Genomic DNA, 18232 nt, shown 5'->3' with positions numbered 1-18232 from the left:
GGGCTTTTCTTGCAGGCACAGCCTCCTGTGCAGCGACTGGAGCGCAGGGGCAAAGCAGCAGCCCCTCCCCCGGGGCCTCCAGCAGAGCTTGGGCCCTGCCTCCTTCTGAAGACACAAACACTGGAGAAGCAGGCAAGCCAGTAAATTTCCCACCTTCCCAGAGGTGGTGGGGTTGGGCTTCAGGGATGGTGGGTGGCAGACTCCAGTTGTAGAGCTTCGGGATCTGGCCATGGGCCCCATCCTGTGGTTCCAGTCTCATCACCCTGCACCTCTCCCCCATTGCCCATCCCCAACTGCTGCCTTCTCCAGCCCGAGGCTTCATCTCTGCAGTGGCAGGCACGCTCTGTCCCCTGACTGCTGGGCCCCCGGCTCACCACCCCTTCCCCATTGCCCTTGGCCCCCACTGCCGTCACCAGCTGCTGGGCCCCAGGCCCCAGCCAAAGGGCTTTGGGTTAGGTCCTGGCTGTGCAGTGATGGGTGCTGGCCCCCACTGCACCCTCTGGCCCTTCACCCACCCATCCCATTGCCCCTGGGCCCCACTGGCTCCCCCAGCCCCCTATTCATTCCCTCCATGGCTCCTGGCCCCTGCTGTCTCCCTGTTCACTTTCCCATCCAGGGCTTAATTTGTCCCCAGGTTTGCTGTGGCTGAGTAAGTCTGCTGTGAAAAGTTATATTTGTATGTTAATATCACTTTTCACAGCAGACTTAGCAACTAGCTGGGAGGCTGTGAAAAGTGATATTAATATACAAGTATCACTTTTCACAGCAGCAGACTTACTAGCTAGCAAGTCTAAAAAGAACAACCAACCAAAAATGCAAAAGAAACAACAAAAAGGGACAAGAACATGCAAAACACATTATTTGTTTCTATTCTGCGTAGGTCCAGTAAAGAATAGAGACAACTATATATTATTTTTATTATTGAGTCTGCACAAATAAAATCCAGATATAAATGAATTACACTGGACACGTATAGTGTATATTGATTTATTTTTCCTAAAGTTAATTAAATATTTTAGTCAAAGCCGCTGCCAGCAAGAGTTGGTGGCTGCACTCTGAGGCCACTAAAAATGTGTTGTGAGAACGCCAATGGGTCTCTATAATAAAGATGAGATGGTCAGAGAAAGTCACACTCTCTACTGGCTGTGGCGACAGTCCCATCTATGCTGGAAAATCAGCTGTGTGTGGGGCCCCTTGTTCCAATGTTATTCCCCCCCCCCCCCCCCCCCCAAGAGGTTTAAAACCTGGGTCAGCCTGGCAGCCCAAATTAGGGTGACCAGATGTCCCGATATTGTCAAGACCATCCTGATATTAGTGGCTTTGTTTTATATATGCAACTATACCCAGGGCCGTCCCTAGCTATTCTGGGGCCCTACGCAGCCCCCCTGCGAGGTGTGTGTGCGTGTGGGGGCCCAGGCCTCCGCGCGGGGGCGGCGGGGCTGGCTTAGAGGGCAGAGGGGAACCGCCCCACAGCACTCGCTGGCGGCACGGCAGGGGCCAGGTCACTGCACTTCCCGCCACCGGTGAGTGCAAGCCCAGCCTTGCTGCAGTCCTCAGGGGAGTGGAGGTGGGGCTGGTGTGGAACAGGGGATGGGGCTGGGGCAGAGCAGGGGCAGGGGCCATGGGGAAGAGGCGGGGCAGGGGCTGGAGCAGCACACAGCTGTGCAGGGCACCAGGAACCGTGGTGCCCCAAATTTCCTGGTGCCCTACGCAGCTGCGTACTTTGCGTATGGGTAGGGACGGCCCTGACTATAGCCCCGTCCCCCTCCACGTCCCCCCGCAAAACTCCCGATTTTCCACACTTACTATCCGGTCACCCTAGTCCAAGTGGGCCCCAGCCATGCTCTCACGGCCAGGGCCGGCTCTCAGTTTTTTGCCATCCCAAGCAAAAAATTGGCCGCCCCCAGCTCTGAGAGCATAACAGCACAAGCAAAAAAAAAATAAAATAAAATAAAAAAAGGATGGCTGGAATGCCGACCCTGGAATTGTGCCACCCCACGCACAGGCTTGCTTTGCTGGTACCTAGAGCCGGTCCTACTCAGGGCACGCCCAAGAAGCCTGCCTGGTGCACACGGGTGCTTTGCTCCCATCTAGGCTGAGAGGCTGTGGGATGTTTCAGTCACAGCAGGAGCCCAGCCTTGGTTTTGCAGTGCACCCAGGAGCAAAGTGGGGCAGGTGGCTGCGGCCCCCGCCCGCTGCATCCTGGAGGGCGCAGGGCGTGGGGTGAGTGGGGAAGGAAGCTTGTGCAAGAGCATGTATAAGGCCCAAACCCCCACCCAGGAGCCCAGCCCAGCCTCCCGGAGAGGAACTTCCCACCACCGCAGCCAGACGGAGGAAGCCGGGGCTGAACGACACAGCGCCTCTCCCGCCCCGCAGCACAGTATGGGGCAGCCGCCGCCGCCAGGCAACTAGAGCAGTTGCGGAGCCGATCGAGGAGCGGGCCGCGCCCATGGCGCCCTGCAGGAGGAAGGACCCCCGGCGCCCCGGCCCCGCCGCGCCCCCGCTGCCCTGGGCGCTGCTGATCGCCCTGGCGGGGGCCGGGGCCGTCGTGTGCCAGCCCCGCTTCGCCCTGCCCGTGCGCATCGACAACATCGCGGCGAGCGGGGACAGCCTCCTGCTGGCGGGCGGCAGCTGCCTGTACAAGCTGCACCGGGGCCTGGGCCGGCCGCCCTCCGGGCAGCTGCAGCTGGCGCACGCCGGGGCGCAGGACTGCGCGCAGCCGGCGGGCACCCACAGCAAGCTGCTGCTGCCGGACCCGGAGCGCGGCCGCCTGCTCACCGGCTGGACCCTGCACGGCGGCAGCTGCCAGGTGCGGCTGCTGGGTAACCTGACGGCGCTGTCCAACCAGAGCGAGGTGGTGAGCTGCCTGCCGCAGGGCTCCACCACCGGGGTGCTCTTCGCGCCGCAGCCCAACCAAGGCCGCTTGCTGGCGCTGGCCGCCACCTACTCGCTGCCCGACACCAACCTGACGTGCGCCCCCTCGGCCTCCGACGCCGACACGGTGCTCACCGTGCGCCGCCTGCCGGACCTGCGCCTGACCGGGGGGGAGTTTGCGACGCTGAAGCGCGACAAAGCGAACCCGCTGCACTTCGTGGACGCCTTCCTGTGGGGCGAGCACCTCTTCTTCCCCTACTACCCCTTGCCCCCGGCGGCGCATCCCAGCGTGGCCGTGCTGAAGTCCCAGAAGGACTCCCCCGTCCCCAGCCTCTTCGGCGAGCTGCGCCTGGACTGCGGCGCCCGCAGCACCCTCCTCTCCTCCAGCCTCCTGGAGCAGGCGGGCTTGTGGGCCGGGGTCTTCAGCGCCGGGCCGGGCGAGCGGCGCTGGGACTCCACCGCGCTCTGCATCTTCGCCGTGCGGGACATGGAGCGGCTGGCCGGGCAGAGGAAGGAGCCGGCCTCCAGTTGCAGCCAGTTACTGAGAATCAATGAAAATCGCCGCTGTGTGAGTCTCCCCTTCACTTCGGTGAAGCTTGTTGCCCTCGGAGAAATAGATCAGCTGGCCCCCGTCAAAATCCCCCTCCGAGAGCCCTTGAGTTTCAGGGGAATTCTGATCCGGAGCCAGCACCCGGGGACCTGGCTCCCCACAAGGCTTAGAGAGAGCTTTATATTTTAAAAACCTTGTGTGCTCGCTGATCCTTGAGGTAGATACTATCATTCCCCTCTGCAGGTGTGGGAAGGCAGACATGTTCATGGTTACCTCTCAAATGAGGGGTAGAGCCAGGATTGCAATTTAGCAGACCTTGCTTCAAATCCCCTACACTCAGCCTCCTACGTCCTGTTGCCATCTAGACATGCTTTCTCCCCTCCACCCCGTAGTGCACCATGCACATCTCTGGGGCTGTATAAATAATAATAATGAATACTAAATATTAGGGCTTTCAATCACAGTTAACCCACACACTTAACTCAACAAAATTAATTGATTAATCATACTTATAACAATAGAATACTAATTGAAATGTATATTTTGGATGTTTTTCTACATTTTCAATATTGATTTCAATTACAACACAGAATACGAAGTGTACAGTGCTCACTTTGTATTATTATTTTTGATTACAAATATATGTACTGTAAAATGACAAAAGAAATAGTATTTTCCAATTCACCTCATACAAGTACTGCAGTGCAATCGCTTTATCTTGAAAGTGTAACTTACAAATGCAGATTTTTTTTTTTTTTTGGTTACATGACTGCACTCAAAAACAAAATAGTGTAAAACTTTCGAGCCTACAAGTCCACTCAGTCCTGCTTCTTGTTCTGCCAATCGCTAAGACAAACAAGTTTGTTTACATTGAGGGGAGATACTGCTGCCTGCTTCTTATTTACAATGTCACCTGAAAGTGAGAACAGGCAAAAGAAACAACAACAAAAAAGACAAGAACGTGATCTGTAAAGAGAGCCCTGGTCTCTGGCAGATCCTCCAACACCCAAGCATTCTGCAGTTTAACCCGCTGCCCCTTCTAGATTGGGACAGCCTTGTCCAGTAATGGATGGAGTATTTTGGAAACTTCATGAGAAGAGGTTGCTTCCCTAACCACAGTTAGGGAAGCACTCTTGAGATCTTTCCAAATAAAAGCTGCAATATAAATGTAAAATATATTAAAACTAGCTAGTCACATCAAATAAGATTAAATATCTGTCCCTTTCCACATGGAATCCTAAAATTAGGTGTGTGAAATCCTGGCTGTATTGAAATCAGTGGCAAAACTCCCATTGATTTCTATGGAGCCAGGATTTGACCCTTTGTTTTTAGGTGTCAGTAACTCACTTTGATTGCTGTGGTTACTGATGGTAAATTGAATGACAGGAGTTAATAAAAAGTCTCTCTTTCCCAAACAATGGTTATTTAGAAATTGGATTTTGGATGCTGGTTCTTTCATTGTAAGTTCTTACATGATTTCTTTACTGGCAGTCTTAGGTGTTTTATCAGACTGTCATCCATGGCAAAAGTGAATAATAAACTTCCAATAGCAATCCACACAAAAAACCCAAAATAAATATTTTGCACACCTCACATATCAGAAATTCTAAAGAATTGTTTTTTGTGACTTTTAAGGAAATGGGTCTAATACTAATACTAATACTGCAAATACTACAGTCTATTTATATGGCTGTCATCACCATGGTATCTAAGTATCTAAATATGGAAGACCAACATTCATTATTTTAAGAATAGTTCTGTCTTAGACTACAAGCATAGTCCCATTATTATAGCAATAACTCCAATCTTTCAAAAGGCTTATCTTTACTGGAAAATTAGGTTGTGTTAGAATATGATCATGAGGAGTTGGGTTAATTAACATGATGCTAAACACAGCTTTGCTGTCAGTATAGACAGGGATCGCTATGTTTAACATGTCACTAACTGGACCTCTAGAGTTAATCATGACCAGCTGACACAATGTTAAACTTCATTGGTTCCTGCCTACATTGGCAGTAGAGTCAAGTTTAACATTGTGTTAGATAATGACTTCTAGGTGTTGTGTTATACCATGACCTAATTGTCTAACGAAGCCAACCCAAAGGAGGCATGATATTCCCTTTATTATAATTAGGGCTGTCAAGCAATAAAAAAAAACATGATTAATTGTGTGATTAAAAACATTAATTGCAATTAATCGCACTGTTAAACAATAATAGAATACCATTTATTTAAATATTTTTGGATGTTTTCTATGTTTTCAAATATATTGATTTAAATTACAACACAGAATACAGTGTACAGTGCTCACTTTATTTTTGATTACAAGTATTTGCACTGCAAAAAACCAACAAAAATAGTATTTTTCAATTCACCTAACACAAGTACTGTAGTGCAATCTCTTTATCGTGAAAGTTGAACTTACAAATGTAGAATTATGTAGAAAAAAACTGCATTCAAAAATAAAACAATGTAAAATTTTAGAGCCTGCAAGTCCACTCAGTCCTACTTCTTGTTAAGCCAATCACTCAGACAAACAAGTTTGTTTACATTTTCAGGAGATAATACTGCCTGGTCCTTGTTTACAGTGTCACCTGACAGTGAGAACAGGCATTCTCATGGCACTGTTGTAGCCAGAATCGCAAGATATTTATGTGCCAGATGTGCTAAAGATTCATATGTCCTTTCATGCATCAACTACCATTTCCGGGGACGTGTCCATGCTGATGATGGGTTCTGCTCAATAAGAATCCAAAGCAGTACTGATCGACACATGTTCATCTTCATTATCTGAGTCAGATGTCACCAGATTTTCTTTTTTGGTGGTTTGGATTCTGTAGTTTCTGCATTGGAGTGTTGCTCTTTTAAGACTTCTGAAAGCATGCTCTACACCTCGTCCCTCTCAGATTTTGGAAGGCACTTCAGATTCTTAAACCTTGGGTTGAGTGCTGTAGCTAGCTTTAGAAATCTTACGTTGGTACCTTCTTTGTGTTTTGTGAAATCTGTAGTGAAAGTATTCTAAAAATGAACAAAGTGTGCTGGCTCATTATCCAAGGCTGCTATAAAATGAAATATATGGCAGAATGTGGGTAAAACAGGGAAGGGACATACAATTCTCCCCCAAGGAGTTCAGTCACAAATTTAATTAAAGCATTATTTTTTTAACGAGCGTCATCAGCATGTCCTCTGGAAACATGGCCTCTGGAATGATGGCTGAAGCATGAAGGGCCATACGAATGTTTAGCATATCTGGCAAGTAAATACCTTGCAATGCTGACTACAAAAGTGCCATGCAAATGCCTGTTCTTACCTTCTGATGACATTGTTAATAAGAAGAGGGCAACATTATCTCCTGTAAATGTAAACAAACTTGTTTGTCTTAGGGATTGGCTGAACAAAAAGTAGGACTGAGTGGACTTGTAGGCTCTGAAGTTTTACATTGTTTTGTTTTTGAGTGCAGTTACGTAACAAAAAAAAATCTACATTTGTAAATTGCACTTTCATGACAAAGAGATTGCACTACAGTACTTGTATGAGGTGAATTGAAAAATACTATTTCTTTGGTTTATCTTTTTACAGTGCAAATATTTGTAATAAAAAATAATATAAAGTGAGCACTGTACACTTTGGACTCTGTGTTGTAACTGAAATCAATGTATATTTGAAAATGTAGAAAAATATCCAAAAATATTTAATAAAATTCAATTGGTATTCTATTGTTTAACAGTGCAGTTAAAACTGCAATTAATCGCGATTAATTTTTTAAATTGTGATTAATTTTTTTTTACTTAATTGCGTGAATTAACTGCGATTAATCAACAGCCCTAATGATAATTCATTGTTCATTATACATATTTGCAGGAAAGACACAGAAACAAATGCAATTCCATTTTAAAAAGTCATTTTACAAGCACAGAAGGATAGGATAGGTAAACACAACACGTGTGCTCACTTCATGCATGCATGCTTCATCTTCCAGATATTTCTACTTGCATTCTTCTGTCCTCTTCCCTCAAAAAAGTGCAAGGGGGTTCACTTGCATAATGTGATGCCCTTTCGAATCAAAAGTGCGCATGGGTTCAAAATCTTCAGAAAAATAATGCACAACTTGTCATTCAATATGCAAAACTTAAAAAAAAAAAACCTGTAGAAATCGATAGGGCTTTTGGGCACAAAGGAGCACCATGTATCCCAGAACATCAACTGTTCATCATAAAAAATGTGTACCCATGCAGCAGGTAGTTGGCGATGTGTATGCTTTACATCCCAGCTCTTCTAAAGATAGGGTTGTTATCTGGCTACAGTCATGCCAACATGAATATGTCGTATTATTACCACTGCCTTGAATCGGAGCTCTGAGCAACAGTTGTGGCTGGTGGACTCCTCTGAACATAACCCTGCCTTTTGCCAGCAACCCTTAAAAAAATACCCTTTTAAAAAAATATTGCAAATCCTGGTCCTCTTGACCATGTTCTAAATCAGTGATGTGTGGTATGGTCCAGGCTAGTGTACATAGACCCATCATGTTGGCTCTCTGCAAGGTTCAGGATGCTACATTTTGATCTTGGGAATGCAGCCCTCAGCAAGAGCATACGGTGACATGCCACAACTTTGTGACAGCACTGTTTTTTTGACTGATTTGTGTGGGAATCTCCTATTTATCCACATTCACACACTGCTGCTTGCACTTCATGAATGTTGCCTCTGCATTGTGGTTCTGAGTGACATGCAAAGGGTCTGTATTGCTAAGGGTATATGCATACTGGATCATCTGTATTCCTGCATTTCATGGGACAATGGTTTGGAGATTGCACTATAAACTTGATCCTGAAAGGTATTGAGCACTCTGGCCCTGATTTAGCAAAACACTTAAGCATGTGCTTAACTTTAAGCACACCAATAATCCTGTTGACTTGAAAGGAACTACTCATGTTTAAAATTAAGCATAAATTTTAATACTTTACTGGATTGAAACCGGGGCGGGGGGGGGGGGGGGAGTGTGGGTGGGTGGGTGTGATTTGACACAATATTGCTACTGTGGTCAAACAGAACTTGTGCTTTTGTTTTAGCAATGGATTTAAGTGTAGCATTCCAAACAAGTACGTTTAAAATCTGTCTCCACCAACTTTATTTCAAAATATATAACTCCAGTGCTCGCTAGGCCATGTGTTGCATTTTTGCTTATGAGACTGGACCAATTATGCTATGATTTCATACAATGGGGTTTGCACATGGCATTTTGTCCTAGGTTGCTACATTTATAGCAATATACAATATATACACAATTTATAGCTATGCCAACAGGAGAGTGGGTTTGTGGGGGGTCGGGGTGGGGAGAAAACCTGGATTTGTGCTGGAAATGGCCCAACTTGATTATCATACACATTGTAAGGAGAGTGATCACTTTAGATAAGCTATTACCAGCAGGAGAGTGGGGTGGGGGGAGAGAAAACCTTTTGTAGTGGTAAACACCCATTTTTTCATGGTTTGTGTGTATAAAAAGATCTTCTGTACTTTCCACAGTATGCATCTGATGAAGTGAGCTGTAGCTCACAAAAGCTTATGCTCAAATAAATTGGTTAGTCTCTAAGGTGCCACAAGTACTCCTTTTCTTTTTGCGAATACAGACTAACACGGCTGTTACTCTCAAACCTAGCTATATGATGTGGCACTCCCAGCAACTCATGGCCCAAAATTAGCATTGAGGTGAGCGAGGGGACAATACTATACCTCAAACAAAATTGTATAGTTTTGTCATTTTTTTGTTCTCCTTGCTTTTTTCTGATCCAAATTTCTCTTGCCTTAATTTTGGGTATATCAAATTATAAATTCAGCTGAAATACATGTCATAATGGACACTGCAATAGAAATTACGTGCAGATGAGCACATTTTCTGCTCAAATTAATGACTGCTTTTCCCAATGAGAAATCACCCAATTCAATCTGACTTTGTTTTCAGAAATTTGGCTGTGTACCAGTGACCATTTTTTGGATGCCTGCAATTCTGAAATGGAAGCTCCATGGCTAAAATACATGAGGAATACCTGTTCCAATGACCTTTGAAGTCAATGGGAGTCTTTCCTTTCAATGGGCTTTGGGCCTGCCCTGTGGGAACTACTGGAATATCACACCCTGCCGAGAGATTAGGATTTTGTGCATCATACATTAGCATATATGACTCTGTAAATAGAGAGAGTTGTTTAGAATGTTATCTCCTCACATTTAAGAACCTGTAACTGAGGTCAGCAGTTGCAAAACAAAAAGACTCAGGAGTGTTATAGGGAAAATTCTAAAATTCTGAGTTCGGCATGTGTCCACATGGTGAAGAGGAGCATTTGCTACATTAAGATGCTTCTGTTATGAAATATTAAGATCTAAATGGCTACTGAAAGAAAAGAACTTTTTGCTGGTCTGCTCTCTGTTATGTCATATCACTAAAGAGTTGTAACAATATGATCTTGGTACTTTTGCCCATATATTCATAAGAAATGAGTAGGTAGATTGTGTAGTGTGTGGTCCTTTATTCATCAAGCATGATTAAAAACCTTGGGCCAGATTCTTAGCTGGTGTAAATTGGCACAGCTCTGTTGAAGTCAAAGTATGGAAGTCAATAGAGCTGGACCCAATTACCCCAGCAGAGAATTTGGTCCATTAATTTACAGACACGAAGTATTTAAATTTTGTTACAACTGGCCCTCAAGGAGTCAAACTCTTTTAAGAAAAGATTTAAGGCTTTCAAAATACTGTTTAGTGTAATTAATTTTGCAGTAGTCCAGTCATCCAAAGTACATTGCTAGACCATTAGTGTTACGTTTGCTGTTACAAGAGTATAGGCTTCCATAGCCAGTATATGTCACTTGAGATTGTCATAGGTAATTACTGATTAAATCTTTGTGTCCAACAGGATTGAGTTCTAAAAATGTTTTTGTTCAGTATGGGGAATTAAGCCACAGGAATCTTGTAAATTCTCCGATAATCAGTTCCCAGCTAAGAGTTGCCTTGAGTCATCTGGCTTGACCAAGTATTTTTGCTTGAAACTTTTGAGAGACGGTTAGGGAGCTGTTAAAGAAGAGATTAGCTTCCTTGGAATCATGTGTAGATCAGAGGATGGTTAAGTTAGCAGAGGAGAGCACAGTTCCAAAATCTATACTCAATAAAAAAACAAAGTTAGGCCATTGTGCAAATATTTGCTACACATTTCTCATATGCTCTGTGTCCTGATCAGATTGCTGCATTTCATGTTATTTTGAGGGAATCTGCATGGTAGCAATGCTTTAGAGAGATTTTACAGTCTCAGCTATGAATATTCTAGATGAATTATCAGAATCAATTTAGCTTAGGCAAGAAACTCTATTCTGAGATTTATCAGTGACTGTCCTAGGTGGAAAGCGGTTGCTAACTAATTATTGCAAGGGAATGAATATACTAAAGGAGAGAGTCTACTTACTACCTGCTTGATATATTGCAAAAATAAAATAGGGCCTATTTTTCTACACATGGCAGGCCAAAAAGGAATGAAGAGTTATGGGCCAGATCCTCAGTTGATGTAAATAGGTGCAGTTCCAGTGAAGTTAGTAGAGCTGTGTCCATTTACACTAGCTAAGGATCTGGCTTTGTATCTTTACTTAGTGAGCAGCTGCAGTAAGTTCGGAGCTGTACAAACAGGAAAACACAGTCCTTTCCCCAAGGAGCTTGCACTCTAAAACATTTAAATAAAATCAAGACGGAACATAGAAGCATGAATTTAGCAGTCACAGCTGTGCTCAAGGTGGAAGAAATCTACATGTAAATTATAGAACATGTATAAGTAATTTCATGCAAAGGGTTATAAACAGGATACATTACAAGATGAGGTGGTTGTAACACAGTCTAAATTAATCCAGGAGACATCTGGGTTTATTTGTGAAATTGAAGGAGATTGAGGAGTGTAGAATAAAGCAGAAAAGTGGGATTTGAGAACTGGAAAGAGCAACCATGTTGGACAGGATGGTCTTTTCTTGGTACATTTCTTGTGTTCTTATGGATCTTGGAAGTTGTGACCGGGGCCCCGGGGGGGCCACACTGAGATTGCTCAATTAGGGCAAACTGCAAAGAATGGGGCAGACAATCCCCAAGACTGATGGTTATTCTAATACTTAGATTCACCGATCCAGCAACAGAAAAGCTTCTACAATACCTTACTGGTTACCCAGAAGCCAGAAATACAGTTCCCTTAAAGCAACCCAGCCTTGAGCTCCCACCCAGACAGCCAAGTCAAATATGATGAGGATTACTGAAAACCTTGTTCGTCATATATAAAAAGTGCTATCAGGTCAATGAATATTTCAGATCTTGCCCAAATACACACTTACAGCCAATTCTTATTAACTAAGCTAAAATTTATTAAAAAAGGAATGAGAGTGAGTACTGGTTAAAAGATCATTATACATACAGATATGAGTAAAGTTCTACGGTGAATTCATAGTAGAGATGGTGAGCTTCAGAGTTGTAAAAAGTTATTTCAGAATTAGTTCTATAAGTTATAGTCCAATGTCAGGGTGACCCAGTTTGGAGCTGGGGACCTCAGTCTTGCAATTCAAACTTCCCCTGATGAAGTTTAAGCAGATATGAGATGATAGGATCAGGGCCCTAGAGTTCTCTTTATAGTTATCTAGCAGCCTCTTGACAGCGTGCAATCCTTGGGTGAACAATAGTGGCTTTGAAGGTACATCCTATATCCTAAGAACCACCAGTGATTAGCTGCATGAATTAATAAAAGGCAATTGCCCAGCTCCCGCCATTTACAGGTAGTTTCCACAAACTTCAAAGAGAAATAAAGTCAATGATATTACAACATTCACAGTTTACCTAAATATTAACATCTCCTTTTGATCTCTGAATTAACAGAATACAGCGATAGACAGGAACCATTTGGTTACACTGTCAACCTCAAACACAATCATTGTCTCCTAATATGTTGAATCTCGGTTAGTTAGCCTACTAGTTGTGTAACCCTTTCTGGCCCTATGTCACAGAAGTGTTCTGGAATACAGGAACACGGAAGGGAGGAGAAGTATGACTAATGAAGCATAGAGGAAGCTCCAACTGTAAATACATTTTTAGGGCTGAATCAAGATTGGTTTTACTTAAGAAAGGAAAAGCCTGGGAAGACCCTGCACTGCCATAACCCATTTAGTCCCAGTGGAATAAGTGAAAGGGTTGGTTAAAAAACTAAATGCGTGTGAAAAAAGGATGAGAAGGATGAAAGGAACAGCAGCTGCTCCCCAAAAGGAGGGGACAAGATAGGAAATAGGTTGTAAAAGAGTTAAGGCAATTTTTTTGTTTTGATGGCCCACCAAACCAGTTCCCCCTTTCACCAGCCATGTAAGTTTAACGTTATAATGCCCCTTCATCTAGCAAGGAGAATTGGGGTGATGTTTTCTCAAACTTGTTAGGGTTGCTTCTTCAGTCAGAAAGAGAGGAAGCTAAAGAATGGCACTGCTCATCTACTAGTATATAAGTTAAAATAAAACTCAGTCACCATAGTGTTTCAATGTCTAGGTGGTTCCTCCTTCCTTCTACGGTCTAACTGTGCAGCTTCTGCAAGACACCTTGAGTAGCTTGTCTTCCTTTCACTCCTGCCAGGGGTGAAAGTAAAATTAAGCTCTTACTAGTACAGGGCCAGCTCTGCCCTCGGTGCCCCCGCCCCTGGAAGGGGCGAGGCTCGGGGTCAGCGTCCCCCAGCCAGCCCATCTGCGCTGCCTGGCCCGTGCCGCCTGGGGCTCCAGTGGCGATTTAAAGGGCTTGGGGAAGCTACTTCTTTTGCCCACTCCCCCCCCCCCCCCCGCCCCATCAGCAGCAGCGCGTTAACGTCACTGCCCGTTTTGCGCCCCCTTATCAGCGGCCCTGCCACCAGGGACCCAGCAAGGCCACCAATGGGGGGGCCCAAAAGGGGCGGCAACGTTAACGCGCCGCCATGAGAGTGCTTTAAGCAGGGTCCTGCATCACAATCTCTGTGTTTTCCAACCCCTTGAAAAAAGATATATATTTTTTAAATAATCAAAGTTAATCAAGTTTTTTTTTTTTCAAATGCGCTTTCTACAAACTAATTGAAAGTAACTAATTTAAGTTACAGGAAAATATTTTAATTGAGAGTGGATTTACATTGCAGAAACATATTCTCTTTCCGTTGGATGATGGCCTTGTCACTGGACTTGGCGTGCTCTGTCACAGGTGCACTCTGTGGGAACGTGGGAAGTCGTGTCATTTTTCTAAAATCCCCAGTTGTAACATGGGGAGGATAATGCTTCCTGTCCCCCATCCTTTGTCTATGACCAGATCTTCCAAGGGAGCTAGTTAGGTTCCTGACTTTGATGAAGCTCCATACGGGTGTAGGGATCTGCCTGTGAGGAACAATGTCCAGGTTTGCAGTTTTAGATTGTAAGCCGTTTCGGGCAGGGCATGTCTCTGACTATGTGTTTCTAAAACATGTAGCACAATGGAGCCCTCATCTTGGTTGGGGTCTTTGGAGGGTCCTATATAATACGATTAATAATAAATTGTCCATTTTTTTGTATGATATAAAAATAATTTTCTAAAGTGATATTGCCCTACATTTTCTTATGCTGGAGTTGCCCAGGTATTTCCATAAATTAATATAGTTTTACAACTCGGCTTCAACAAAGAATTGTGGGTGATGCTTGGAATTGAAATTCCCACAGATACGTTTTGTTTAGACATAGTGGGTTAAACACTTTTTTGTCTCTGTAGTGTAAATCTTACACCAGTATTTTGGCCCAGCCTGTTAATAAAGTAATTAATTTGTTATTAAAATATGTCTATAATAATATTATATCATAGTTACATCTTCACAGAGTTTTTTAATTTTTGTTATAGCATTTAGTTATTATATTTTTATCATGAAGACTGTTACTGGATCTAAATTAAATACGGAAACTTTAATTTTATGTGTAACAGAGTTATGATGGAGGGGAAAGCAAGGGAATAAACTGTATTTAATGCCTACAATGTCACAAATTGTATGGCACTTTCTAGTTCTTATGGTCTAGCAATATATTCTATAAGATTCAGCTTCCTTTACTGCAAAGCAGGAAACCAAAAAAGGAAGGGTGAAGCACTTCATTTTCTGGCAAGAGAAAAAACAACAACACCTATTTGTTTGAATCTATACCTTCTGTATCCTGGGTAACTGCATTTATTAAAAGAGGCTTCTGAAAATATTTCAGGTCTGAAGCAGGGTTCCATGGACCCAGATGAAGGTACACTGAGGATTATATGGAGTGGGAGCCAGTAATTTATAGTAGATCTGGACATTATAGACTTTAAAACAGCAGAGCGGCTTTGCAATATGGTACAGTGGGGGTGGACATGTAGACAATTGGCCAGAGAAGTAGTACCAATAACAGGCTTCGTATCTGGATAGATATCCACAGTGAATCAAGGAACAAATGGCTGTATCTGCTTTGATTCTTTCTTTCCCTCCCCATTTATGTTAGTAATTATTTAGTACTTATATTCGCATAGCTAAACAGACCAGATTGACAAAAGGACTGTCACATCTCTCTGTACATTTCCAAGAGTATATTGTGTTGAGTATAACCCTGTTGAGAATAGAAATACCTCCAAAAATTGTGGTCCATAAGGGGAGGGCACTGAGCGGCTTCCCAGGAATTCTTCTTCTTTTTTTTTTAATTGCATTTTACAGTATTGTTGAATAATTTTGTCACATGTTCTTCTCTTGTCTGATTTTCAGCAAAAACTGTTATCACCGGTCAAAAAGTCACCCACCTTGATTCACTCTGATTTATCAGCTGTTTATGCTACTGTAGTTTTGAACAAGACAGTTTTGTTTTTGGGAACAAGAGATGGACAGTTACTGAAGGTTAGTGGAATGTGGGATATTTTTCCTAATCAATGTGTTTTAATGAGTAAATGTTTCCTGTGTTCCATTGTATACATTATATTGTAAACTAACATCATCACCTGGATATCTCTATATTCTGTTTTGTTTGCATTTTAAAGAACTGCAGTATTGTTACTTTCACTTTTTAAACATTCAAATGTGCAGTTATTGGTTTACAGTCTCTTGGTGACAGAGGAACACAGAGAACAAAATAACATCCAGATGAGATTAAATGTCCTGCTTAAAATCCACAAATATAGTTCACTAATTAAATAATATCTATAGTCCTTAATTTATTGTTTGTACCACATTTAGTTAGTCTGTGTTTACCAGTGGAGATCAAATATTATTACATTTCTCTAGCTGTTTTTAAAAAACAGCTTTTCTGTGTCTTGTGGTTATCTGTCCATTAGGAACCAAGACCAGACTCATTTTACTAAGGCTGCTGAGTAGTTGACCTTTGCCTGTTTTGAATCAAAAACTTAGAAATGAAAGGCTTCCTATCTCACTGTCAAACCTGGGAGGCAACTCTCTTTTATTTTAGATTTTTTTTTCCAGCGTTCTGTAACAGTGCATTTCCTGTCTACACTGCAAAGGATGACTCTTTCTGTTTTTAGTAAGCAGACAGCTGGAGTAGAGTAGAATACACCATGAAAAACTTTCTCCTGTTTGTTTCCAGGGAGCTGGAAACCAATTTTTGATAATTAAATAAAACTGAATGCTTTCATGTTTCTATAGCTCAGTGGAGACCATGAACACGTCTCCATTGCTTAGCCTTGTTTGTGGAAATAAGAAATAAACTCAGGGCAAATTTTGTACTGATGTTAGTTTGCTGATTAGTATAAACATTAAAATATCTTTGGATCCCCTACTCCTTTTACTTTTGTGAGAGAAGAGGCGTAGAAACCTGTGGATTTGGGTTGGGTGAGATATGGAAGAGGAATAGCAACTCACAAGCATCCTCTCATCAACCCCAAAAGCTCCAGGGCAAAGCAACTCCTGTGACTGGAGACGGAGTCAGCAATAACTTTTGTAGGTTCCTTTTCCTTGATGGGTAGTTCTGGGAAGCAGAGGTCCAAGGAGCCAAGTCCCTTACAGCATTACTCACACAAGAGCTGTACTGTCAAGGGGCTGCAGGGAGTATTGGGATTTGGGTGGCAGTGTAGAAGCATGGAGCCTCTACCCAGATAGTCTTTGCCTGTGGGAGTACCCATGGATTTAGGGGGCTGAACCTCTGCCATGTAGGGGCCACTCTCCATCTTCTGAGAGAAGAAAAAGGCATAAGATCTGTCTACATTAGTGGTCCCCAAACTGTGGGGCGCACCCCACTACAGCGGTGTGGCGGAACATTCCGGGGGGGGGGGGCGCGGCGGGACCACCCAGCCGTGCTCTGCCCCCAGCTCTGCTCTGGCCCCACTCCCAGCTGCAGTCCCGGATGCTGGCTGAGACTCTCCCCCTGGTTCTGCCCTCAGCCTCAGTCCCTGGCCTGGCCGCAACTCCACATGTGGCCCGTGCTGCCAGCCCCAACTGCTGCCTGGCCACGGCTCTGCTCCCGGCCCTGGCTCCCAGCCCAGCTGCAACTCTGGCCCCAGCCTTGACTCCTTTATCCCTATCTGCGCCCTCCTTCCCCCGGGAGCCACGACTCAACCCCAGTTTCCCGACCATGTCTCCCGAGCATGGGCAGGGGTAAGGAGTGGCCCGATGTGAAAAGTTTGGGAACCACTGGTCTACATCTTAGACCTTAGCTCATATTGTGGACCCCTTCACCCTCCACTCTACTGATAGAAATTGTTACACACTTCATATAGTATGGGTATATCTTTTCCTCCTCGTTTGATGTTGATGTCAGTTAGTGACTTAATACTGATAAAAATTACATTAGCTACCCTACTCCGAGATCCAGATTCAGTACAAAATATATCTAGTTTCTATGCTACAGAAGATATGATCTGATGTTCTTGTCCTCCAACTTTCTGCATTATGAGAACCAGACACATTTCTAAAGAAATCAGGTCACAGTAAGTCTTCTAAGTGGTCTAATGATGTAGCTACTGTCGGAGCATGGAAAGGATTTATGATTAAAATATTAACTGTCTTCTTGTTAATCAAGGGGTTTAGTGGATAATTTTACATCTCATGTTTTTAGGTTATTCTTAACAACAACATGGAACCGAACTGCCCTGAAATTTTGTATGAAATTGAAGAAGAATCTTCCATTTTCCCCAAACTTGTACTTGACCCAGTGGATAGTGACTACATATATCTGTCATTTGCTAACGAGGTTGGTACAATACTAGATAAAATGATTAAATGATTAACTGCTATCTTGAAGACTTTAATAAGTTTTCTGTCATTGTATAAGTAGAGCTTTTCATCTGAATTACAATCAAACCTTATTAATTATCCAAACTGCAGTTAACCAAAGCTTGGCTGCATCCCCCAAAGTTTGGCTTTAGACCTGCAGAGCTCATAATAGGCTGACTTTTATGTGCTCCCATTGAGGGAGTACTCATATGATTAAAGTTAAGCATGTGATTAAGTGTTTTGCTGGATCGAGACTAGAGTGTTTGGAACCAGTCAGGATTGAACTCAAGCTGCATAGAAGACCTGCTGATGAACAGGTCTCATTAACTCTGTGGGAACAAAGCTTTGAGCCAGCGGGCTAGTTCTCTATAATGTGCGGAGTTTGGTAGCAGGCTTTGCAGTCTATACTACTGAATTATGTTAACTCGATATATGGGTTTGAAATCCTGGCCTTATTGAAGTCAATGGCAAAACTGCCATTCATTTTGGTGGGGCAGGATTTCACCCATGACTTTTATGCCTTCCCTTAAGATAAAGTCTCTTCAGTGCCAGTGAAAATCATATTTTTACCCTAAAATCTAGCAGAACGATTACAAATTGTT

At 43.6% G+C, this 18232-nt stretch overlaps 1 protein-coding gene across 1 annotated transcript in view; it reads left to right on the top strand.

Moving 5' to 3' along the window:
* The first annotated feature begins 2066 nt into the window (after positions 1–2066).
* PLXNC1 (plexin C1) overlaps positions 2067–18232 on the top strand; it is a 97908-nt gene continuing 81742 nt past the window's right edge. Inside the window, exons 1-3 of the mRNA XM_037885064.2 lie at positions 2067–3442; positions 15177–15305; positions 17473–17607. Coding sequence (XP_037740992.1) covers positions 2450–3442; positions 15177–15305; positions 17473–17607 — 1257 coding nt within the window. The 5' untranslated portion in view covers positions 2067–2449. The remainder of the gene's footprint in view (positions 3443–15176; positions 15306–17472; positions 17608–18232) is intronic.

Source organism: Chelonia mydas, chromosome 1, assembly GCF_015237465.2.
Source record: "Chelonia mydas isolate rCheMyd1 chromosome 1, rCheMyd1.pri.v2, whole genome shotgun sequence".
Lineage (NCBI taxonomy): Eukaryota > Metazoa > Chordata > Testudines > Cheloniidae > Chelonia > Chelonia mydas.
The sequence above is the reverse complement of the archived record's forward strand: the minus strand, read 5'-3'. Positions and strand labels throughout refer to the sequence as shown.